Below are 27,480 nucleotides of genomic sequence, written 5' to 3'. Positions count from 1 at the left end.
CCAAAAACTTCAACTTAAAAACCTTATTATGGAAGACATATTAAGTATAGGGGCTTTTTCCAACCTTCTCTCAGCACTGAAGCTGACAAAGGGAATAGTATATTTCTAAGCTTGAAAGTAATAGAAAACATGTTAATTTATCAGCATGCACAGAATTTCATTGTTTTCTATCAATATTAAGGTTAATAATTAAATTTATAGCTTCAATAGTGAATCAAATAACCGAAATCTCAGTCCCTAGTCATTAAAGAAGTAATATCTTAATTAAAATCATAGCAATTCATAACATTACCATTTTAAAAAATTATGTGGTGTACAGTATTTGTTACGCATCTAATTTTAATTGAATAAGGGACAAAGTTGACAAAGGAATGAAACTTTATTAACAATGCTACTTATTATTTTTACCTGAATCAGCACAATGACATTTTTTTAAAATTTCAATTATTTGAATTAACAATAAAAGGCCATGTTAGAACACATTCCATAAACAAACATGTGAAAGACACGTGACAACAAAATCCTCTTACCTGTTGAACCAACTGACCATGTAATGTTGAGATTAAAGTTGTTTGATGCATTAATCGAAATATCCAAATTTTTGTTTGACTACAAAGAAAGAAAATATTAGGGTTAAAAAATCAAATTACACTAAATAATGTTTTGTGTTTTAATTATGCCCATGCTATATTTCACAGACTCTATACATTTTGTCAATATTCAACTAGGTGTAGATGTCAGTTACACTTTTTTAATGAAAACATATAGGTGATAAATTCAAAGGTAGTTTAAAGTTCCCATTTATCCTCCCTACTATAATCCAGCCTTCTGTATGTAAACCAGAGGTTGCTGTAATTCATTATTTGTATTTTGATTCTCTTTGCTTACCTGTAGTTAATAGTTAAATGATACAGGTTTAGGTTAGTCCAAAGTAATTTTATAGCAATGTGAGATTATTGTTTTGTTGAAAGATTTCTTCTTAGGTGCATATAGTATTATTATACAAACATTTCTGTATTGAAAAAATATATATATATGATACATAAACTAGAACTCTCAGGTAAAAATGGGTTAGAATTAAATCTACTGTCAAATTGTAGGAAATGTATAAATAATTAAGGTACCTATTTATTATTTTTTTTTTATGTAGGATAAGTAGGAAGCCCTGATCACTAATCTATATTAATTTCAGTAACTGTTCCAAGTTGAATTTCATTTTAGTTATAAATTATATTTATATAATTAGATATAATGATGTTACAAGCATTCTTAGGGGCACCTCTCATGATAGTTTAGCATCCTACACTTTCAAAGAAAATGTGTGTGGGGGGAGTGGAAGATGGCAGAGGATTACCGACCCTATTCCAAACGGTCACCAGAATTGAGCTGGATATCTACCAAACCACTCTGAACACCCACAAAATCAGCCTGAGATGTAAGAAGATAGATCTGGATCTCTACAAACAGAAAATTGCAGGTGGTTGGTTTCGAGGTACGAATCCGTGATTCCATGGGCAGATATGGGAGGATAAATGGGAGCGGGAGGGAGCCTGGCTATGGAGATCCTACACCACCTGCGAGTGACAGCCTCCTGTGCTGGGGACTCAGCACAGACTCGCAGACCGGTAGTGGTGGGGAAAGGACTTTAGGGCAGCCCCCTGGAGAGAAACCCAGAGTGGCAGGGCCACACGTGCAAACTGGGGGCGGCTGGCAGTTTTAGAAGCATAAAGGGCAGAGACATGCCCCCATATGGAGGCGAGGACTGGGAGCGCTGCTGAGGGGCGCACAACCCAGGACCCTGCAGTTTATAGCAGCACAGACAGAAACGGAGATAGTGTGTCCTGGAGAGCTCACTGAAGAACAGACTGCAATCTCTGGGCTCTGAGGCAGAGGGTTGGAAACGGTCTCTTCTGCTCTGACTCTTGGAAGAGACACGGCTCTGACAGGGAGAGCCGCCAGAGAACAAAAGCCCCAAAAAAACGATTTTCACTGAGCCCATCCCCTGCCACAGAGGGCAGGACAACTCTGCCCAAACAGGGTTGCCTGAGTAACAGCGCTGCAGGCCCCTCCGCCAGAAGACAGGATGGGAAATCAAGAGGCCAGCAATCCTAAGGTCCCTAGAAAACAGGTGCATCTTGCTTGGGTTGTGGTCAATAATTTGGACTCTATACATTCCCTCAACCACCCCTCAACAGAATGACTAGGAGGAAGAACCCCCAAAATAGAAAAGACTCAGAGACTATGACTTATGCCACAGATTTACAAATGGATTCAGATACAACCAAGATATCAGAGATGGAATTCAGGCTAGCAATTATGAAGACAATAGCTAGAATGGAGAAATCAATTAATGGCAACATAGAGTCTCTAAGGGCAGAAATGAAAGCTGAATTGGCAGAACTTAAAAATGCTATCAATGAGATCCAATCTAATCTAGATAATCTAACAGCTAGGGTAAGCGAGGCAGAAGAATGAATTAGGAACCTCGAAGACCAATTAATAGGCAAAAAGGGAAAAGAGGAGGCTAGGGAAAAACAACTCAGAATCCATGAAAATAGAATCAGAGAAATAAGTGACACCATGAAACGTTCCAATGCCAGAAATATTGGAAATCCTGGGGGGAGGGGGGAGGTGGAGAGAGAGAGAGGACTAGAAGATATATTTGAGCAAATCGTAGCTGAGAATTTCCCTAATCTGGAGAATGAAACAAACATTCGTGTCCTAGAGACAGAGAGGACCCCTCCCAAGATCAAGGAAAACAGGCCAACACCCCAGCATGTAATAGTAAAACTCACAAATCTTAGAACCAAGGAAACCATCTTCAGGGCAGTTAGGGGGAAGAGATTCCTTACGTACAGAGGGAGGAACATCAGAATGACATCAGACCTATCCACAGAGACCTGGCAAGCCAGAAAGGCCTGGCAAGACATATTCAGGGTACTAAACAAGAAGAACACACAGCCAAGAATATTTATCCAGCAAGGTTGTCATTTAGAATGGATGGAGAGATGCAGAGCTTCCAAGACCGGCAAAAATTGAAAGAATATGTGACAACTAAGCCAGCCCAGGGTTGCAGATTGGATAAAAAAGAAAGGACCCATCATATGCTGTCTACAAGAGACTCATTTTGAACCTAAACATACATCCAGACTGAAAGTGAAGGGATGGAGATCCATCTTCCATGCCGGTGGACCTCAAAAGAAAGCTGGGGTAGCAATTCTTATATCAGACAAATTAGATTTTAAACTAAAGACTGTAGTTAGAGACACAGAAGGACACTATATCATTCTTAAAGGGTCTATCCAACAAGAAGATCTAACAATTGTAAATATCTACGCCCCCAACATGGGAGCAGCCATCTACATAATCCAACTGTTAACCAAAATAAAGAGTCATATTGATAACAATACGTTAATTGTAGGAGACCTCAATACTCCATTCTCAGTAATAGACAGATCATCTAAGCAGAAAATCAACAAAGAAACAAGAACTTTGAATGACACACTGAACCAGATGGACCTCATAGATCTATACAGAACATTCTACCCTAAAACAACAGAATACTCATTCTTCTCGAGCGCACATGGAACTTTCTCCAGAATAGACCATATACTGGGTCACAAATCAGGTCTCAACTGATACCAAAAGATTGAGATTATTCCCTGCATATTCTCAGACCATAGTGCTTTAAAACTGGAACTCAATCACAAGAAAAAATTTGGAAGAAATTCAAACAGTTGGAAGCTAAAGACCACTCTGTTCAAGAATGTTTGGGTCAACCAGGAAATCAAAGAAGAACTTAAACAATTCATGGAAACCAACGAAAATGAAAACACATCAGTCCAAAACCTATAGGACACAGCAAAGGCAGTCCTAAGGGGGAATATATAGCCATCCAAGCCTCACTCAAAAAAAGAGAAAAATCCCAAATTCACCGACTAACTCTACACCTTAAAGAATACAGAAAAAGCAACAAACGATGACTAAGCCATGCATTAGAAGAGAAATAATTAAGATTAGAGCAGAGATCAATGAATTAGAAACCAGAAACACAGTGGATCAAATCAACGAAACTAGAAGCTGGTTCTTTGAAAGAATTAATAAGATCGATAAACCACTTCCCAGACTTATCCAAAAGAAAAGAGAAAGGACCCACATTAATAAAATTATGAATGAAAGGGGAGAGATCATGACTACCATCAAGGAAATAGAAACAATTATTAGAAATTATTATCAACAACTTATGCCAATAAACTGAGCAACCTGGAAGAAATGGATGCTTTCCTGAAAACCTATAAACTCCCAAGGCTGAAACAGAAAGAAATTGACAACCTGAATAGGCCAATAACCAGTAACGAGATTGAAGCAGTGATCAAAAACCTCCCAAAAAACAAGAGTCCAGGGCCTGATGGATTCCCTGGGGAATTCTACCAAACATTCAATGAAGAAATAATACCTATTCTACTGAAGCTGTTTCAAAAAACAGAAACAGAAGGAAAGCTTCCAGACTCATTCTATGAGGCCAGCATTACCTTAATCCCCAAACCATCAAAAAGGAGAATTTCAGACTGATATCCCTGATGAATATGGATTCCAAAATCTTCAACAAAATCCTAGCTAATAGGATCCAGCAATACATTAAAAGGATCATTCACCAGGACCAAGTGGGATTTATCCCCGGGATGCAAGGGTGGTTCAACATTCACAAATCAATCAGTGTGATAGAACACATTAATAAGAGGAGAAAGAAGAACCATATCGTCCTCTCAATTGACGCAGAAAAAGCATTTGACAAAATACAGCATCCTTTCCTGATTAAAACTCCTCAGAGTATAAGGATAGAGGGAACATTCCTCAAGTTCATAAACTCCATCTATGAAAAACCCACAGTGAATATCATCCTCAATGGGGAAAAGGTGAGAGCCTTTCCCTTAAGATCAGGAACATGTCAAGGATGCCCACTCTCACGACTACTGTTCAACATAGTACTAGAAGTCCTACCAACGACAATCAGACAACAAAAAGAAATAAAAGGTATTCAAATTGGCAAAGAAAAAGTCACACTTTCTCTTTTCGCAGATGACATGATACTTTATGTGGAAAACCCAAAAGACTCCACCCCCAAATTACTAGAACTCATACAGCAATTCAGTAATGTGGCAGGATACAAAATCAATGCAGAGAAATCAGTTGCTTTTTTATACACTAACAATGCAACTGTAGAAAGAGAAATTAGAGAATCAATTCCATTTACAATAGCACCAAAAACTATAAGATACCTCAGAATAAATCTAACCAAAGAGGTAAAGGATCTATACTCTAGGAACTACAGAACACTCATGAAAGAAATTGAAGAAGACACAAAAAGATGGAAAAACATTCCATGCCCATGGATCAGAAGAATAAACATTGTTAAAACGTCTATGCTACCCAGAACAATCTATACCTTCAATGCCATCCCGATCAAAATTCCAATAACATTTTTCAAAGTGCTGGAACAAACAATCCGAAAATTTGTATGGAATCAGAAAAGATCCCAAATCGCCAAGGAAATGTTGAAAAAGAAAAACAAAGCTGGGGGTATCACATTGCCCGATTTCAAGCTATATTACAAAGCAGTGATCACCAAGATAGCATGGTACTGGCACAAAAACAGACATATAGACCAATGGAACAGAATAGAGAGCCCAGATATGGACCCTCAAGTCTATGGTCAAATAATCTTCAACAAAGCAGGAAAAAATATGCAATGGAAAAAAGACAGTCTCTTCAAAAAATGGTGCTGGGAAAATTGGACAGCCATATACGGAAGAATGAAACTCGACCATTCTCTAACACCATACACAAAGATAAACTCAAAATGGATGAAAGACCTCAATGTGAGACAGGAATCCATCAAAATCCTAAAGTAGAACATAGGCAGTAACCTCTTTGACATCGGCCACAGCAACTTCTTTCAAGATACATGTCCAAAGTCTAGTGAAACAAAAGCAAAAATGAACTTTTGGGACTTCATCAAGATAAAAAGCTTCTGCACAGCAAAGGAAACAGTCAACAAAACAAAGAGGCAACCCACAAAATGGGAGAAGATATTTGCAAATGACACTACAGATAAAGGGCTGGTATCCAAGATCTATAAAGAACTTCTCAAACTCAACATCCAAAAAACAAATAATCAAGTCAAAAAATGGGCGGAAGACATGAATAGACACTTCCTCGAAGAAGACATACAAATGGCTAACAGACACATGAAAAAATGTTCATCATCATTAGCCATCAGGGAAATTCAAATCAAAACCACATTGAGATACCACCTTACAGCAGTTAGAATGGCAAAAATTGACAAGGCAAGAAACAACAAATGTTGGAGAGGTTGTGGAGAAAGGGGAACCCTCTTACACTGTTGGTGGGAATGCAAGTTCGTACAGCCACTTTGGAAAACAGTGTGGAGGTGCCTGAAAAAATTAAAAATAGAGCTACCCTATGACCCAGCAATTGCACTATTGGGTATTTACCCCACAGACACAGATATAGTGAAAAGAAGGGCCATATGCACCCCAATGCTCATAGCAGCAATGTCTGCAATAGGCAAACTGTGGAAAGAACTGAGATGCCCTTCAACAGATGAATGGTTAAGAAGATATGGTCCATATATACAATGGAATATTACTCAGCCATCAGAAAGGATGAATACCCAACTTTTACATCAACATGGATGAGACTGGAGGAGATTATGCGAAATGAAATAAGTCAAGCAGAGAAAATCAATTATCATATGGTTTCACTTATTTGTGGAACATAAGGAATAGCATGGAGGACATTAGGAGAAGAAAGGGAAAAATGAAAGGGGGGAAATCAGAGGGAGAGATGAACCATGAGAGACTATGGACTCTGAGAAACAAATTGAGGGTTTTAGAGGGGAGGGAGGGTGGGGAGATGGGTTAGCCCGGTGATGGGTATTAAGGAGGGCACGTACTGCATGGAGCACTGGGTGTTATATTAAAACAATGAATCATGGAACACTACAACAAAAACTAATGATGTACTCTATGGGGACTAACATAACATAATTAAATTAAATTAAAAATGTTTCCTTTTCCTCACCCTAACTCAGAACTAGGAGATATTTCCATGATGTTTCTTGTCTAGACCTCAGTAGTCAATCTATTAAAATATATGATATGGATTAAAAGGTAGCTTAATATATAATAAAAAATAGAGCAAAAGGGAGTGACATCAGCAAGATGGTGAAATAGGAAGTGCCAAGCCTTATCCTCCATAAAAACACTGTTTTAACAATGTTATACGAACCAAAATACCTTTATGAGAAAATCAAAATCCAGTTATAAAGTTGCAGTACCAAAGATTAATACAAAACCAACAATAGCCACATTATAATGGGTAAAAAGTGCTGTTTCACTTTATCCATTTCAGACCCTGCCCCAGGGCAGCACTCAGCATTGCAGAGATATCTCAGCTTATGACTTCTCCCTCAGGGAAAAGGGAGAGTGTAGCATATATCCAACATCCCTGGCCTTTCATTGCACTGCACAAAGGATCTGTTTCTGTTTCACTCACCCAGAGCACTAACAGAACAAACATAGTTCAGACATCTGACAGCAGCTAAAAATAAAGAAAATAAGTGGGTGGCTTACTGCCACTGTCATGGCTCCCAAACATTGGGAGAAGGTGCACAACCCTGAGACTTCTCCTTCAGAAGGGAGAAAGAATGGGGCGTGCATTCAACACCCTGGATTTTCTGTGCACATTCCAAGGAGAAAATGTAGACAACTCACTATACCCAAAATGACTCTCTGAAATTCAGAGAAGACATGCAAACCTAGGGAAGAAGGAAGAGTTGAACATAATAATTCATAGAAAAATTTTCAGATGCTCCCAGTATCTCTAGCGAGGCTGGTTGATGACTATCTTTCCCTTTGAAGCTGATCCATAAAGACTAGGAGAAGCAGTTGTTTCTTCAAATGCACAGACACCAATGCAAAGCTACAAGGGAAATGAAGGATTAGAGAACTATGACACAACCATAGAAACAAAATAAATCTCCAGTAACTACCCCTAAATAAATGAAGCTCTAGAATTGCCTGGCAAGTAATTCAAAATAATTATATTAAAGAAGTAAGGGAGTAATAAGAGACCACTGAAAGATAAGTAAATGAAATCAAGAAAACAATATATGAACAAGAACCACAGAAGAATACAATAACGCAAGTGAAAAAAAAAAAAAAAAAATCAATATAGAGTCTCAACAACAAACCTGACCGAGCAGAAGAAAGAATCAGTGAACTCAAAGGCAAATCATCTAAAGTTACACAGTAAGAAAGCCAAAAGAAAAGAGAAAGAAAAAAAGTGAAGAAAGACTAGGGGACTTAAGGAATACTTCAAGAAAAACATATGTGTGTGTGTGTGTGTGTGTGCACACGCGTGTGTGTGTGTGTATAATGAAAGTCTCAGTAAGAGAAGAGAAAGAAAGGGGCAGAAATCTTATTTAAAGAAATAATGGCCTAAAATGTCCCAAATCTGAGAAGTATAGGCAATCTAGATTTATGAAGCTGAAGAAAACAGAAGGAAGATGAACCCAAAGAAATCAAATCAAATTGTTATAAGTCAAAGATAGAATTCTGAAAGCACCAATAGCAAAGTGACTTATCACATACAAGTGAGCCCTATAAGGTTATGGAGTGGATTTCTCAGCAGAAATTTTGAAGGCCATAAGAGATTGAGATGACACATTAAAAGTTTTGCAAGAAAAAATATACCAACCAGGAATACAATTCCTGGTAAAACTCTTCTTTAAAAAATTGAGAGATAAAGACTTTCCCAGACAAACAGAAGCTGAGGAAACTCATCACGACTAGATCTGCTTTACATATTTAAAAAAAAAAAAAAAAGCTAAACTGTTATAACATCAATGACAGAGTGAGAGGGGAGACAAAGGTAAAAGTACAGACTTTTGGCATGTCATTGAAGTTATGTTTTCTTAGCTTAAAAAAGACTACTGTAACTATAACATATTGTATGTAAATCTCATGATAACTACAAAGAAAATACATACAGAAGATAAAAGAAGAAGAGCAAGAAATCAAAGCATATCACTACAAAAAAATCAATAAAGCACAATAAAAGCAAGGGAGAAAAGAGGAACAAAAAAATATAAGACAGACAACAATTAACAAAATGGCAATAGTAAGTCCTCTCCTATCAATAATTACTTTAAATATAAATCCATTAAACCCCCAATCAAAATACATAGAGTGGACAACTGGATTAAGAAAACAACAAAAACAATACCCAACAATATCCTAAGAGACTCATTTCAGATTTAAGGATACTTTAGACTAAAAGTGAAGGTATTGAAAAAGATATTCCATGAAAATAAGAAACAAAAGAAGGAAGAGGTAGCTACACTTATATGAGACAAAATAGTCTTTAAGTCAAAATCTTTAACAAGAGACAAACAAGGACATTATATAATGATAAGTGGATCAATTAATCAGGAAGATATACCTATGATAAATGTATATGTACCCACCATCAGAGCACCTAAATATAGAAACAAACATTGACACAACTGAAGGGAAGAACAGAAGGAAAAGAATAATAGTAAGGGACTTCAATACCCCACTTTCAACAATGGGTAAAATATTCAAAGAGAAAATCAATAAGGAAAACACAGACTTGAACAACACTACAAAACACATGTGCTTAACAGACATAGAAACAAAATTCCACATAACAGCATCAGAATCCACATTCTGTTCATATGTGTGTGGGATAGACTCCAAAATATATCATATGTTAGGACACAAAACAAGTCTTAACAAATTTAAGAAGACTGAAAACATATAAGTTATCTTTTCTGACCACAATGGAATGAAACTAGGAATCAATAGCAGGAGGAAAATTTGAAAGTTAAAAAATATGTAGAAATTTAACAACACATTTCTGAACTAATGGATCAAAAAAGAAATCAAAGGGGAAATCAGAAAATATCTTGAGACAAAATAAAAAGAAAAAAATATATACCAAAACTAATGGGATACAACAAAACCAGTACAAAGAGAAAATTAAAACTAACAAATGCCTACATTAAAAAAGAAGAGAGCTCTCAGGGGTGCCTGGGTGGCTCAGTCGGTTAAACGTCTGCCTTCTGCTCAGGTCATGATCCCAGGGTCCTGGTATCCAGCCCCACGTTGGGCTCCCTGCTCAGCAGGCAGTATGCTCCTCCCTCTCCCTCTGCTCCTCCCTCCTCCCCGCCATGCTCTCTGTCTGAAAAAAATAAATAAAATCTTAAAAAAAAACAGAGTTCTAAACTAAACAACCTCACTTTACACCTCAATTCAAAACAGAACAAACTATGTTCAAAGCTACCAAAAAGTAAATATTAAAGATTAATGCAGAGATAAATAAAATAAAGAGTAGAAAATGAGAAAAATCAACAAAATACGAGTTGTTTTTTTAAAAAGTAATCAAAATCAACACAACCTTTAGCAAGACTAAGACAAGAGAGAAGACTTAAAATGTAAAATCATAAATGAAACATTACAATCTATGCTACAGAAAAAAAAGGATTGAGAGACACTAGTAAGACTAATTATATATCAACAAACTGGATAACTTAAACGAAATCAATAATTCTTTTTTTTTTAAATTTTATTATGTTATGTTAATCACCATACATTACATCATTAGTTTTTGACGTAGTGTTCCATGATTCATTGTTTGCGTATAACACCCAGTGCTCCATTCAATACGCACCCTCTTTAATACCCATCACGAGGCTAACGCACCCCCGCAGCCCCCTCCCCTCTAGAACCCTCAGTTTGTTTCTCAGAGTCCATAGTCTCTCATGGTTCATCTCCCCCTCCGATTTCCCCCCTTCATTTTTCCCTTCCTACTATCTTCTTTCTTTTTTTTTTCACATATAATGTATTATTTGTTTCAGAGGTACAGGTCTGTGATTCAACAGTCTTACACAATTCACAGCACTCACCGTAGCACATACCCTCCCCAATGTCTATCACCCAGCCACCCCATCCCTCACACCCCCCACCACTCCAGCAACCCTCAGTTTGTTTCCTGAGATTAAGAATTCCTCATATCAGTGAGGTCATATGATACATGTCCTTCTCTGATTGACTTATTTCGCTCAGTATAACACCCTCCAGTTCCATCCACGTTGTTGCAAATGGCAAGATTTCATTCCTTTTGATGGCTGCATAATGTTCCATTAAATATATATACCACATCTTCTTTATCCATTCATCTGTTGACGGACATCTTGGCTATTTCCATAGTTTGGCTATTGTGGACATTGTTGCTATAAACATTGGGGTGCACGTACCCCTTCAGATCACTACATTTGTATCTTTGGGGTAAATACCCAGTAGTGCAATTGCCGGGTCATAGGGTAGCTCTATTTTCAACCTTTTGAGGAACCTCCATACTATTTTCCAGAGTGGCTGCACCAGCTTGCATTCTTACCAACAGTGTAGGCAGGGTTCCCTTTCTCTGCATCCTTGCCAACATCTGTCATTTCCTGACTTGTTAATTTTAGCCATTTTGACTGGTGTGAGATGGTATCTAATTGAGGTTTTGATTTGGATTTCCCTGATGCCGAGCGATGTTGAGCGAAATCAATAATTCTTAAAATTATACAAATTACCAAGACAGAATCATGAAGAAATAGAAAATATGAACAGACCAATAATATGCATGGAGATTCAGTAATCAGAAACCTCCCAACAAAGAAAAAATCAAAAACAAATGGTTTCACTGGTTAATTCTAGCAAGCATTTAAAGAATTAATATCAATCCTTCTCAAATTCTTTCTAAAAACTACAGAGAAGGGAATACTTCCCAGCTCATTTTATGAGGCCAGAAATAATCTGATACCAAAGCCAGACAATGACAGTACAAGAAATAAAAACTCTAGGCCAGTAACACTGATGAACACAGTTGCAAAAATCCTCAACAAATACTAGCAAATTGAATTCAACAGTACGTTAAAAGGATCATTCACCATGATAAAGTAAGATTTATCCTGGGCATGAAAAGATAGGTCAACATACATAAATCAACTAATATGACACACTACATTTAAAAAATGAAGAATAAAAATCATAAGCATCTCGATACAGAAAAGGCATTTGGCAAAATTAATCACCCTTCACGATAAAAACTCTCAACAAATGAGCTATAAAAGGAATGTACCCCAATAAATTAAGGGCCATAATTGACAAGTAAACATCATACTCAATATAGAAATATTCAAAGCTTTTCCTCTATGATCAGGAATAAGATAAGGATGCCAACTCTCACTTCTATTTAACAAAGTATTGGAGATCGTAGCAAAAACAATAAAGTAAGAGAAATAAATTAAAGGCATCCAAGTCAAAAAGGAAGATGTACATTAATATGTATTTGCAGATGACATAATCTTATATGTAGAAAAACCTGAACACTGTGTTCACACATACACACACACACACACACACAAGCCTGTTAGAACTAATAAATTCACTGAAGTTTCAGGATACAAAATGAACATTAAAAAATCAATTTTATTTCTATACACTAACAGTAAATTATGTTAAAAGAATGTTAAGAAAACAATCCCAGGGGCGCCTCGGTGGTTCAGTCGTTAAGCGTCTGCCTTCGGCTCAGGTCATGATCCCAGGGTCCTGGGATCGAGCCCCACATTGGGCTCCCTGCTCTGCGGGAAGCCTGCTTCTCCCTCTTTCACTCCCCCTGCTTGTATTCCCTCTCTCACTGTCTCTCTCTCTCTCTGTCAAATAAATAAATAAAAATCTTTAAAAAAGAAAAGAAAAGAAAAGAAAACAATCCCATTTATAATAGTATCAAAAAGAAGAAAATACTTACGAATAAACTTAACCAAGGAGATGAAAGATATACATTGAAAATTATACAACATTGATAAAAGAAAGAAGACACAAATAATGAAAAGATATCCTGTGTTCTCAGATTGGGAAACTTAATATTGTTTAAATGTCCATGTTACTTAAAGAAATCTATAAATTCAATATTATCTCATCAAATTCCTAGTGGCATTTTTTACAGAAATAAAAAAAATTATCTTAAAATACATATAGAATCATATAAGGCCTCAAAAAGCCAAAACAATCCTGAGAAAGAAGAACAAAGCTGGAGGTATTACACTGTCTGATTTCAAAATACATTACAAAGTCATAGTAATTAAAAATAGGGTACTTGCATAAAGATAGGCATATGGTCTAGCAAAATAAATAGAGAGCCCAGAAATAAAACCACACATATATGGTTAAGTAATCTTCAATAAGGATGCCAAGAATACACAATGAGGAAAGGATAGTCTCTTCAAAAAATGATGTTGGGAAAACTGGATATCTACATGAAAAGAATGAAATTGGATCCTTATTTTCTTAGTCCACTAGGACTGCTATAAGAAAAACACCATAGGGGCGCCTGGGTGGCTCAGTTGGTTAAGCGACTGCCTTCGGCTCAGGTCATGATCCTGGAGTCCCGGGATCGAGTCCCGCATCGGGCTCCCTGCTGTGAGCAGGGAGTCTGCTTCTCCCTCTGACCCTTCCCCCTCATGCTCTCTCTCTCTATCTCATTCTCTCTCTCAAATAAATAAATAAAATCTTTAAAAAAAAAAAAAGAAGAAAAGAAAAACACCATAGACTAGGGCAGGGGGAGTGGCTATAAAGGCCAGAATTTTACTTCTCACATAATTGGAGGCTGGGAATTCCAAGATAAAGGAGCTGGAAAAGTTGGTATCTGTTGAGGTCAACTTCCTACTTAATGGACAAGCCTCTTCTTGCTGTGTCCTCACATGGCAAAAGGAGGTGAGGGAACTCTCAAGGGCCTCTTTTAATCCCATTAATGAGGGCTCCACTCTCATGACCTAATTATCTTGCAAATGTCCCATCTCTAAATACCATCACATTGAGCATTAGGATTTAACATATGACTCTGGGGGGATACAAACATATAACAGAACACTAAGTGAATTAAAGAGACTGTGTAGGAGACATGTCTAGCAAGAAGCTGCTGTGGCCAAGGTCAAAGAGGTTGCTGCCTATGTTGTCCTTTAGGATTTTGATGGACTCCTGTTCCACACTTGGGTCTTTCATCAATTTTGAGTCTATTTTTGTGTATATGGTGTAAGAAAATGGTCCAGTTTCATTCTTCTGCATGTGGCTGTCCAATTTTCCCAACACCATTTGTTGAAGAGACTGTCTTTTTTCCACTGGATATTCTTCCCTGTTTTGTCAAAGATTAGTGACCACAGTGTTGAGAGTCCATTTCTGGGTTCTCTGTTCTGTTCCATTGATCTAAGGATCTGTTTTTGTGCCAGTACCATACTGTCTTGACAATTACAGCTTTGTAATAGAGCTTGAAATATGGAATTGTGATGCTACCAGCTTTGGTTTTCTTTTTTCACCATTCCTTTGGCTATCTGGGGTCTTTTCTGGTTTCACACAAATTTTAAGATTATTTGTTACAGCTCTGTGAAAAAAGTTGATGGTATTTTGATAGGGATGGCATTGAATGTATAGATTGCTCTAGGTAGCATAGACATTTTCACAATATTTGTTCTTCCAATCCATGAGCATGGAACGTTTTTCCATTTCTTTGTGTCTTTCTCAATTTCTTTCATGAATGTTCTATAGTTTTCAGAGTACGGATACTTTGCCTTTTTGGTTAGGTTTATTCCTAGGTATCTTATGGTTTTGGGTACAATTATAAATGGGATCGACTCTTTAATTTCTCTTTGTTCTGTCTCATTGTTAGTGTATAGAAATGCAACTGATTTCTGTGCATTGATTTTATCTCCTGCCACTTTGCTGAATTCCTGTATGAGTTCTAGCAATTTTGGGGTGGAGTCTTTTGGGTTTTCCACATAGAGTACCATGGCATCTGCAAAAAGTGAGAGTTTGACTTCTTCCTTGTCAATTCGGATGACTTTTATTTCTTTCTGTTGTCTGACTGCTGAGCCTAGGACTTCTAGTACTATATTGAACAACAGTGGTGAGAGTGGACATCCCTCCCACGTTCCTGATCTCAAGGGAAAAGCTCTCAGTTTTTCCCCATTGAGAATAATATTCACTGTGAGCCTTTTGTATATGGCTTTTATGATATTGAGATATGTTCCCTCTATCCTTACACTTTGAGGAGTTTTAATCAAGAAAGGATGCTGTACTTTGTCAAATGCTTTTTATGCATCTATTGAGAAGATCATATGGTTCTTGTCCTTTCTTTTATTAATGTAGAGTATCACATTGATTAATTTGAGGATGTTGAATCACTCTTGTAACCCAGGAATATATCCCACTCGGTCATGGTGAATAATCCTTTTAATGTATTATTAGATCCTATTAGCTAATATCTTGATGGAAATGAACTATTGGACTTCATCAAGATAAAAAGCTTTTGCACAGCAAAGGAAATAGTCAACAAAACCAAAAGACAACCGACAGAATGGGAGAAGATATTTGCAAATGACATATCAGATAAAGGGCTGGTATCTAAAATCTATAAAGAATTTATCAAACTCAACACCCAAAGAACAAATAATCCAATCAAGAAATGGGGAGAAGACATGAACAGATATTTCTCCAAAGAAGACATACAAATGGCCAACACACACATGAAAAAATGTTCAACATCACTTGGCATCAGGGAAATACAAATCAAAACCACAGTGAGATACCACTACACACCAGTCAGAATGGCTAAAATTAACCACTCATTAAGTGACAGATGTTGGGGAGGATGCGGAGAAAGGGAAACCCTCTTACACTGTTGGTGGGAATGTAAGCTGGTGCAGCCACTCTGAAAAACAGTATGAAGGCTCCTCAAAAAGTTGAAAATAGAGCTACTCTACAACCCAGCAATTGCACTACTGGGTATTTACCCCACAGATACAAATGTAGTGATCCAAAGGGACACCTGCACCCCAATGTTTATAGTAGCAATGTCCACAACAGCCAAACTATGGAAAGATCCCAGATGTCCATCAACAGATTGATGGATAAAGAAGATTTGGTATAGATATACACAATGGAACATTACTCAACTGTCAAAAAAAAAAATGAAATCTTGACATTTGCAACAAGGAAGATGGAACTAGAGGATATAATGCTAAGTGAAATAAATCAATCAGAGAAAGACAATTACCATATTATCTCATTCATATGTGGAATTTAAGAAACAAAACAGATGATCATGGGGGGGAGGGAGGGAAAAATAAAATAAGATAAAAGCAGAGAGGGAGACAAACCAAGAGACTCTTAATCATGGGAAACAAACTGAAGGTTGCTAGAGGGGAAGGGGGAGGGGGATGGGGTAACTGGGTTATGGGCATTAAGGAGAGCATGTAATGAGCCCTGGGTATTATATGAGACTGATGAATCACTGACCTCTACCTCTAAAACAAATTATACACTATATATTAATTAATTGAATTTAAATTTAAAAAAAAAGAGAACCCCTCTCAAAATCAGTAAAAATAGGTCAACACCCCGACATCTAATAGTAAAACTTACGAGTCTCAGAGACAAAGAGAAAATCCTGAAAGCAGCTCGGGAGAAGAGATATGTAACCTACAATGGTAGACACATTAGATTGGCAACAGACCTATCCACAGAGACCTGGCAGGCCAGAAAGGACTGGCATGATATCTTCAGAGCACTAAATGAGAAAAATATGCAGCCAACAATACTATATCCAGCTAGGCTGTCATTGAAAATAGAAGGAGAGATGAAAAGCTTCCAGGGCAAACAAAAACTAAAGGAATTTGCAAACACGAAACCAGCCCTACAAGAAATCTTGAAAGGGGTCCTCTAAGCAAAGAGAGAGCCTAAAAGCAACATAGACCAGAAAGGAACACAGACAATATACAGTAACAGTCACCTTACAGGCAATACAATGGCACTAAATTCCTATCTTTCAATAGTTACCCTGAATGTAAATGGGCTAAATGCCCCAATCAAAAGACACAGGCTATCAGATTGGATTAAAAAACAAGACCCATCGATATGCTGTCTGCAAGAGACTCATTTGAGACCCAAAGACACCTCCAGATTGAAAGTGAGAGGGTGGAAAACCATTTACCATGCTAATGGACATCAAAAGAAAGCTGGGGTGGCAATCCTTATATTAGAAAAATTAGATTTTATTTTTTTTTATTTTTTATTTATTTATTCATGAGAGAGAAAGAAAGAGAGAGGCATAGGGAAAAGCAGGCTCCCCGCAGAGCAGGGAGCCCAGTGCAGGACTCGATCCCAAGACCCTGGGATTATGACCTGAGCTGAAGGCAGATGCTTAACCTACTGAGCCAAACAGGCGCCCAGAAAAATTAGATTTTAAACCGAGGATTAAAATAAGAGATGAGGAGGGACATTACATTATACGTAAAAGGTCTATCCAACAAGAAGATCTAACAACTGTAAATATCTATGCCCCTAATATGGGAGCAGCGAATTATATAAGCCAATTAATAACAAAAGCAAAGACACACATCAACAATAATAATAATAGCACGGGACTTTAACACCCCCCTCACTGAAATGGACAGATCATGTAAGCAAAAGATCAAAAGGAAAATAAAGGCTTTAAATGACACACTGGACCAGATGAACTTCACAGATATATTCAGAACATTCCATCCCAAAGCAACAGAATACACATTCTTCTCTAGTGCCCATGGAACATTCTCCAGAATCGATCACATCCTGGGTCACAAATAGGTCTCAACCAGTACCAAAAGATTGGGATCATTCCCTGCCTATTTTCGGACCACAGTGCTTTGAAACTAGAACTCAATCACAAGAGGAAAGTTGGAAAGAACTCAAATACATGGAGGCTAAAGAGCATCCTACTAAAGAATGAATGGGTCAACCAGGAAATTAGAGAGAATTTAAAAAATTCATGGAAACAAATGAAAATGAAAACATAACTGTTCAAAATCTTTGGGATGCACTAAAGGCGGTCCTAAGAGGAAAGTATACAGCAATACAAGCCTTTCTCAAGAAACAAGAAAGGTCTCAAATACACAACCTAACCCTACACATAAAGGAGATGGAGAAAGAACAACAAATAAAGCCTAAACCCAGCAGGAGAAGAGAAATAATAAAGATCAGAGCAGAAATCAGTGAAACAGAAATGAAGAGAATAGTAGAAGAGATCAACAAAACTAGGAGCTCGTTCTTTAAAAGAATTAATAAGATTGATTAACCCCTGGCCAGACTTATCAAAAACAAAAGAGAAAGGACCCAAATAAATAAGATCATGAATGAAAGAGGAGGGATCACAACCACCATCAAAGAAATACAAACACTTATAAGAACACATTATGAGCAACTATATGCCAGCAAATTAGACAATCTGGAAGAAATGGATGCATTTCTAGAGAAGTATAAACTACCAAAACTGAACTAGGAAGAAATAGAAAACCTGAACAGACCCATAACCAGCAAGGAAATTGAAGCAGTAATCAAAAATCTCCCAACAAACAAGAACCCAGGGCCAGATGGCTTCCCAGGGGAATTCTACCAAACATTTAAAGAAGAATTAATACTTATTCTTCTGAAACTGTTCCAAAAAATAGAAATGGAAGGAAAACTTCCAAACTCATTTTATGAGGCCTGCATTACCTTGATCCCAAAACCAGACAAAGACCCCATCAAAAAGGAGAACTACAGACCAATATCCCTAATGAACATGGATGCTTAAATTCTCACCAAAATACTAGCCAATAGGATCCAACAGTACATTAAAAGGATTATTCACCACGACCAAGTGGGATTTATTCCTGGGCTGCAAGGTTGGTTTAACATCAGCAAATCAATCAATGTGATACAATACATTAATAAAAGAAAGAACAATCACCATATGATCCTCTCAATAGATGCAGAAAAAGCATTTGACAAAGTACAGCATCCTTTCTTGATTAAAATTCTTCACAGTGTAGGGATAGAGGGGACATATCTCAATATCATAAAAGCCATCTATGAAAAACCCACAGTGAATATCATTCTCAATGGGGAAAAACTGAGAGCTTTCCCCCCAAGGTCAGGAAAACGGCAGGGATGTCCACTATCACCACTGCTATTCAACATAGTACTAGAAGTCCTAGCCTCAGCAATCAGACAACAGAAAGAAATAAAAGGCATCTGAATCAGCAAAGAAGTGAAACTCTCATTTTTTGCAGATGATATACTTTATGTGGAAAACCCAAAAGATTCCACCTGAAAATTGTTAGAACTCATACAGGAATTCAGTAAAGTGGCAGGAGATAAAATCAATACACAGAAATCAGTGGCATTTCTATACACAAACAATAAGACAGAAGAAAGAGAAATTAGGGAGTCGATCCCATTTACAATTGTACCCAAAACTATAAGATACCTAGGAATAAATCTAACCAAAGAGGCAAAGAATTTGTACTCAGAAAACTATAGAATACTCATGAAAGAAATTCAGGAAGGCACAAAGAAATGGAAAAATGTTCCATGCTCATGGATTAGAAGAAAAAATATTGTGAAAATGTCTATGCTACCTAGAGCAATCTACACATTTAATGCAATCCCTATAAAAATACTGAGTTTTGTCAACAAAATGGAACAAATAATCCTAAAATTGTATGGAACCAGAAAAGACCCCAAATAGCCAGAGAAATATTGAAATATTATTGAATATTTAATATAGCTCTATTACAAAGCTGTAATCATCAAGACAGTATGGTACTGGCACAAAAACAGACCCTTAGATCAATGGAACAGAATAGAGAGCCCAGAAATGGACCCTCAACACTATGGTCAACTAATCTTCGACAAACCAGGAAAAGAATGTCCAATGGAAAAAAGACAGTCTCTTCAACAAAAGGTGTTGAGAAAATTGGACAGCCACATGCAGAAGAATGAAACTGGACCATTTCCTTACACCACACACAAAAATAGACTCAAAATGGATGAAAGACCTAAATGTGAGACAGGAACCCATCAAAATCCTAAAGGAGAACACAGGTAGCAACCTCTTCGACCTCAGCTGCAGCAACTTCTTCCTAGAAACATCGCCAAAGGCAAGGGAAGCAAGGGCAAAATGAACTATTGGGACTTCATCAAGATAAAAAGCTTTTGCACAGCAAAGGAAATAGTCAACAAAACCAAAAGACAACCGAAAGAATGGGAGAAGATATTTGCAAATGACATATCAGATAAAGGGCTAGTATCCAAAATCTATAAAGAACTTATCAAGCTCAACACCCAAAGAACAAATAATCCAATCAAGAAATGGGCAGAAGACATGAACAGACATTTCTGCAAAGAAGACATCCAAATGGTCAACAGACACATGAAAAAGTGCTCAACATCACTCAGCATCAGGGAAATCCAAATCAAAACCTCAGTGAGATACCACCTCACACCAGTCAGAATGGCTAAAATTAACAAGTCTGGAAATGACAGATGTTGGTGAGTATGCAGAGAAAGGGAAACCCTCCTACACTGTTGGTGGGAATGTGAGCTGGTGCAGCCACTCTGGAAAACAGTATGGAGGTTCCTCAAAAAGTTGAAAATAGAGCTACCCTATGACCCAGCAATTGCACTACTGGGTATTTACCCTAAAGATACAAATGTAGTGATCCGAAGGGGTACGTGCACTCCGATGTTTATAGCAGCAATGTCCACAATAGCGTAACTATGGAAAGAGCCTAGATGTCTATCAACAGATGAATGGATAAAGAAGATGTGGTATATATATACAATGGAACATTATGCAGCCATCAAAAAAATGAAATCTTGCCATTTGCAATGACTTGGATGGAACTAGAGGGTATTAGGCTAAGGGAAATAAGGCAATCAGAGAAAGACAAGTATCATATGATCTCACTGATATGAGGAATTTGAGAAACAAGAGAGAGGGTCATAGGGGAAGCGAGGGAAAAATGAAACAAGACGAAACCAGAGAGGGACACAAACCATAAGAGACTTTTAATCCTGACAACTGAGGGTTGTTGAAGTGGAGGGGGGTGGGAGGGATGGGGTGTCTGTGTGATGGAGATTGGGGAGGGTATGTACTATGGTGAGCGCTGCAAATTGTGTAATACTGATGAATCACAGACCTGTACCCCTGAAACAAATAATACATTATATGTTAATAAATAAAAAATAAAAGTGAATGTTGCTAATAAAAAAAAAGATAAAAAGCTTCTGCATAGCAGAGGAAACAATCAACAGAACTAAAAGCAACTTACTGCATGGGAGAAGACATTTGCAAATGACATCTCTGATAAAGTGTTAGTATCTAAAATCCATAACAAACTTATCAAACTCAACACCCAAAAAGCAAATAATCCAGTCACGAAATGAGCAGAAGACATGAATAGATATTTTTCCAAAAAAGACATATAGATGGCTAATAGACACATGAAAAGATGTTCAGTATCACTCATCATCAGTGAAACACAAATCAAAACTAGAGATATCACCTTATACCTGTCAGAATTGCTAAAATTAACAATACAGGAAACAAGAGATGTTGGCAAGAATGCAGAGAAAGGAAATACTTTTACACTGTTATCGGTAATGGAAATTGGTGCAGCCACTCTGGAAAACAGGATGGAGGTGCCTCAGAAAGTTAAAAATAGAGCTACCCTACAACCCAACAATTGCACTACCAGGTATTTACCCAAAGGATACAAAAAGAGTGATTTGAAGGGGCACATGCACCCCAATGTTTATAACAGCATTATCAACAACAGCCAAATAATTGAAAGAGCCCAAATGTCCATCAACTGATGAATGATAAAGAAGTTGTGGTACAAGGAGGGGAAATCAGAGGGGGAAACAAACCATGAGAGACTATGGACTCTGAGAAACAAACTGAGGGTTCTAGAGGGGAGGGGGGTGGGGGGATGGGTTAGCCTGGTGATGGGTACTATAGAGGGCACGTACTGCATGGAGCACGGGGTGTTATATGCAAACAATGAATCGTAGAACACTACATCAAAAACTAATGATATAATGTATGGTGATTAACATAACAAAATAAAAAAACAGTTATGTTTGATGTTAACTATACTAGAATTAAAAAAAAAGTTGTGGTACATATATATACACAATGAAATTATTACTCAACCATAAAAGAGAATGAAATCTTGCCATTTGCCATGACGTGGATGGAGCTAGAGATTATTATATTAAGCGAAATAAGTCAGAGAAAGAAAAATACCACATGATTTCACTCACATGTGGAATTTAAGAAACAAAACAGATGAACATGGGGTTGGGGTTGGGGGCAGGAAGAGAGAGAGGCAAACCAGAAAACAGACTCTCACCTATAGAGAACAAACAGGTTTGTTAGAGGGGAGGTGGGCTGAAGGATGGAGTAAATAGGTGATGGGTACTTAGGAGGGCACTTGTGATGAGCACTGGGTGTTGTATGTAAGTGCTGAATCACTAAATTCTACACCTGAAACTAACACTACACTGTTTGTTAACTAATCAGAATTTAAATTAAAACTTGAAAAAAGTTAAAAAAATAAAAATAAAGAATGGACAAAGGAGTGAATAGACTTTGAAAAAAAATTTTTGAGTACAGTTTGACAAACAATGTTACATTAGCTTTAGGTGTGTGACATAGTGATTCAACACCTCTATACGCTGTGCTCACAAGTGCAGCTTCCTCTGTCACCGTACAATGCTATTACAAGATCATTGACTATGTTCCCTCTGTTGGATCTTTTATTCCTGTGACTTATTCTAATGAAAACATACTGATGGCCAAGAACAGGTACTCAACATCATTATTTATCAGGGAATGCAAATCAAAACCATAATGATATCACCTCATACGGGTTAGAATGGCTATCGCCCAAAAGACAAGAAATAACAAGTGTTGGTGAGGATGTGAAAAAAAGGAGACCCTTATGTACTATTGGTGGAAAGGTAAATTAGTGCAGACAGTGTGCAAAAGAATAGGAAATTTATGAAAGTTTAAAAATAAAACTCCCATATGATCCAACAATTCTATTTTTGGGTATTTGTCCAATGAAAATGAAAATACTACCTCAAAAAGATACATGTACTCCATGTTCATTACAATATACAATACCCAAGATATGGAAGCAATATAAGTGTCCATCACTGGATGAAAACACAAAGAAATAGTGGTATGCATATACAATGGAATAGTATTCTGCCATAAAAAAGAAGAAAATCGTGCTACTTGCAACAACATGAAGAGATCTTGAGAGCAGTATGCTAAGTGAAATAGGTCAGACAGAGAAAGACAAATATTGTATGATCTCACTTATTTGTGTAATCTAAACAAAACAAAACCCTGATCTCATAGATATAGAGAAAAGACTGGTAATTGCCAGAGGTGGGGGTGGAGGTGGGAGTGGGGTAATGAGGAGGTACTATTCAAAAGATATAAAGGTTCAGCTATGCAAGAAGAATCAGGTCTACTTCTTTTTTTTTTTTTTTTTAATGATTTTATTTATTTATTTGACAGAGAGAGACACAGCGAGAGAGGGAACACAAGCAAGGGGGAGTGGGAGAGGGAGAAGCGGGCTTCCCGCTGAGCAGGGAGCCCGATGTGGGGCTCGATCCCAGGACCCTGGGATCATGACCTGAGCCGAAGGCAGACGCTTAACCGACTGAGCCACCCAGGCGCCCTGAATCAGGTCTACTTCTGTACAACACAGTGCCTATAATTCACAATACTGTATTATACTCCTAAAAACTATGTGTGAGGAGAGTAGATCTCATATTAAGTGTTCTAATCACAATAAACAAAAAAGATATTACCATCTTCATTTCTTTTAACATCTTCACTTTGAAAGAGTTATTTTCAGTTTCAATAGAACTAAAATTCCACCCAAATAAACTGTATGGTTGGTATTTCCATTCCCTTGACTTTTTAACTTTATAAAGTCTCAGATGGATAGGAATATATGTGTGTTATTTCCGAAGAAACTTTGAGCCTTTCCCTGTGATGACTTATAATTAATCTTTCATACATTTTAAACTTCATAAAGTTTTACAATTATATCACTGATGCAGTAAATTGCTCAAAGAAACAAGTATTCCATGATGCTAAATGAGATAAGTCAAAGAAAGACAAATACTTGTAATGATATCATTTATATGTAGAATCTAGAAAAGCGAAACTCATAAAAGCCCTTGGGGCTGGAGGCTGGAAGGAATTGGGGAAATGTTGTTTAAGGATAAAAACTTGCAACGAGTAGATAAATAAGTCCCAGAGATCAAATGCACAGCATAGTTACCATAGACAACAATTCTGTATTATATACTTCAAATTTGCTAAGAGACTAGATTTTAATTATTCCCACCACAAAAAAGAAATGATAATTATGTGACATAATAGAGGTGTTGGCTGATGCTACCATAGTAATAATATTGCAATATATAAATGTATCAAAGCAACTTGTTATATACACTTTAAACTTATACAATGTAATATGTCAATTATATCTCAATAAAAATGATTTAAAAAGAAGCCAGCAGGCATCTAACTTAGATAAACCAGTGGTTTTAAAAAAAGACAGTGAAAAATCTACTACTGTATAACAATGTATAAGAAAAAGAACATATTTAATACAGCATGTTTTGAATTTATGGTTTTTATTTTCAAATAAGGCTACCCCCAGTTTGAGAGCATAATTATAAGCACAAACAGTGTCAAGAGACTGAAAAAATAATTAAAATATATAATTTAAGTTGTAGGACTGTTGGCAGAATCGGAAATATCAAACACACAAACTCCCTGAATCACAAGGATACATAAGTTTTATGAAAAGAAAAAATTAACAGGATTAGTCTTTCTTCAAAAGCCCTATAGTGTGGTAATTCTGAGAAGCAGTTAAAATTACAATAAAAAATGACAAAAAAATTGTATCCCATGATATTAATATAATTATATTATAAAAGTTAAATTATCTTCTCACCTGTTCTGGGTTCGCTATGAAGTTTATGGCAGTATGGTGGCGATCATCTTCCTGTAATAAGCTGAAGGTAAACTGATAGTCAATCAAAAGGCTGTCTGTGGGGGGGGAAAAAAAATACAATCCTGATATGTACTTTCACAAACTGATAAACAAAAGTTAGGTGAAAACATATTGTATATGAGTATTAAAAATAATTATAATTAATTATTAGTGGCCCATTTAAGACTGGCAAAATATGTATCTTTCTCATCAAGCAACAAAAAGCAAAATACAGATATGGAAGAAGTCCTAATTCTTTAAAAATTGTACTTATTACTTCTGTTGTCATTACAAAAGTTCTACAAACAGAATAGGTATTCTGGAAACTACACAAAAGTAAAAAGAAACTAAAAAGTCATCCATAACCTCACAACTAGAGAAAAATACAGGCAACATTTTGGTGCATTTGATTCCAGCTAAAATTCTGTAGATAGAAAAATAGACAGGCAGACATTTTGGTACCCTACTTTCAAAAAACCAAAATTCCTTGAAAACATGAACTTTAATAGATATATAATGTTTCATCACATACTATAATGCATTTCTTTGTTCCTTTATTATTGTGGTAATTTTTACCTTTAGCAATTTTAAAATGACTCTGTGATAAACATCATTCTACAGAAGTAATTCATTAACAACTCACAAAAAAATCAGGGTAAATAATTTTTAATTTTGTTCATGTATAATGTTGAAACCAAGGTGAAACATTTGAGTGTTATATGTCATGAGTAGCTTCATATGGTATACAAGAGTGAAGAATTACTCATTAATGTTAAACTGCCACCTTTACAAAAACATTTCAAATTATTTTAAATAGAGATGACTTCTGTTTTTCGGGTACATACCTTTCATGTTATGCCCTCAGCCATTAAACACTATTAAAATAAAAAGTAAAGATAGGAATAGTAGCACTGAAATTATTGTTAAAATTATCAAGGCATCATTCTTTATGTTGCTTACTATATATACTTTATAAGATCCACCTTATATAATTCTCATATAATTTAGTGTAAGACAACATTTCATCTTTCTCAGAATTTATATGAGATAATGAGAATTATGCAATTGGTCATATTTCTGATTTTCATCTGACTGCCAGAAACTGCAGAGGTTAATTCAATAGGCCAGTATGTTCTAGGCATTGGAGACACAACAATAAATAATGAAAATTTCTCTCCTCAGGCAACTTATATCCTACTGGATGGACATTAGAAATAAATAAATAACTTAAGTATACAGAATAACAGATGACAATAAGTGTTTTGGAGAATAATAAACCAGTGAAAAGGAGGGAAACTGCTGTCAGGGTAGGAATGTGGTTGCAATTTTGAGACAGAACATTTAAAGATGAAAGATAGTAGGAATATAAGCCATGGAGTTTACTGAAGAAAATGTAATCCAGGCAGAAGAAACAAGTATAAAACTCTCAAAAAAAGAGTAAGTCTTAACTATGAATCTTGTAAAAAACGATGTTGCAAGAAATAGGCCACAGGTGATGGTGGCGACGGTACTAACAGTGGCGGTTACGAGAAGAGGTCAGATACTTGGAATGTACTTGGTAGATTCAACACACAGGATTAGCTGAATAACTGGATGTAACATTTGAAAGAAAGAAAGGTTAAGCTTTTTTGACCCAAGACCACACAAAATGTCAGCATTAACTGAGATGAGTAAGAAGACTAGGTTTTATTTTGGGGGAATCGGAGGACACATTAGGAGCCTAGTTTTGAAGAAGCAAAGGTTGAGTCACTTATTGAATTTCCAAGTGATAGGTTGAATCGAGCTTAAGAGCTTGTTTAGTAGATAACAATTTGCAAATCATCAACATTTTAGATGAGATTTGAAACCCTGAAGCCAGGAAATCACCAGCTATAAACAGAGAAGAGGTGCAAGGGATAAGCCCTGAGGCATACCAATGTAAATAATCAGATCCTCAGGAGACGGAGATAGCAACCTATGAGATAGGAATAAAACCAGAATTTAGTGTCATGGGAGTTGGGTAAATATGTTGTTTAAAAAAGAGAGTAGTGATCACCGTGGTCAGTTCCAGCTGGCAGGGGTTCAGAGGAAGACTGCAAAACAGAGGAAAGGTTGTACCTATTCAAAATGAAGGAAAAATACAACTGAGGAAATGTAAGCACTTCAAAACTAGTTTCAAGAATCTGTCTGCATAATTCTATTTACTTTTTCCTAGCATGAAACGAAGTATTAAGAAGTCAGGAGGTTGGGGCGCCTGGGTGGCTCAGTCAAGCATCTGCCTTCGGCTCAGGTCATGATCCCAAGGTCCTGGGATCGAGCCCCGCATCAGGTTCCCTGCTCTGCGGGAGGCCTGCTTCTCCCTCTCCCACTCCCCCTGCTTGTGTTCCCTCTCTCGCTGTGTCTCTCTCTGTCAAATAAATAAATAAAATCTTTAAAAAAAAAAAAAAGAAGTCAGGAGGTAAGGACTG

At 36.8% G+C, this 27,480-nt stretch overlaps 1 protein-coding gene across 5 annotated transcripts in view; it reads right to left on the bottom strand.

Moving 5' to 3' along the window:
* Positions 1-27,480, bottom strand: part of ATRNL1 (attractin like 1) — an 839,540-nt gene that overhangs the window by 474,039 nt on the left and 338,021 nt on the right. For all 5 annotated transcript variants that reach the window (XM_032423422.1, XM_032423427.1, XM_032423424.1 and 2 more), the window contains exons 22-23: positions 24,995-25,089; positions 531-609 (exon numbers count right to left, since the gene is read on the bottom strand). In XM_032423422.1, coding sequence (XP_032279313.1) covers positions 531-609; positions 24,995-25,089 — 174 coding nt within the window. The remainder of the gene's footprint in view (positions 1-530; positions 610-24,994; positions 25,090-27,480) is intronic.

Source organism: Phoca vitulina, unplaced genomic scaffold (genome assembly GCF_004348235.1).
Source record: "Phoca vitulina isolate PV1807 unplaced genomic scaffold, GSC_HSeal_1.0 scaffold28, whole genome shotgun sequence".
NCBI lineage: Eukaryota > Metazoa > Chordata > Mammalia > Carnivora > Phocidae > Phoca > Phoca vitulina.
The sequence above is the reverse complement of the archived record's forward strand: the minus strand, read 5'-3'. Positions and strand labels throughout refer to the sequence as shown.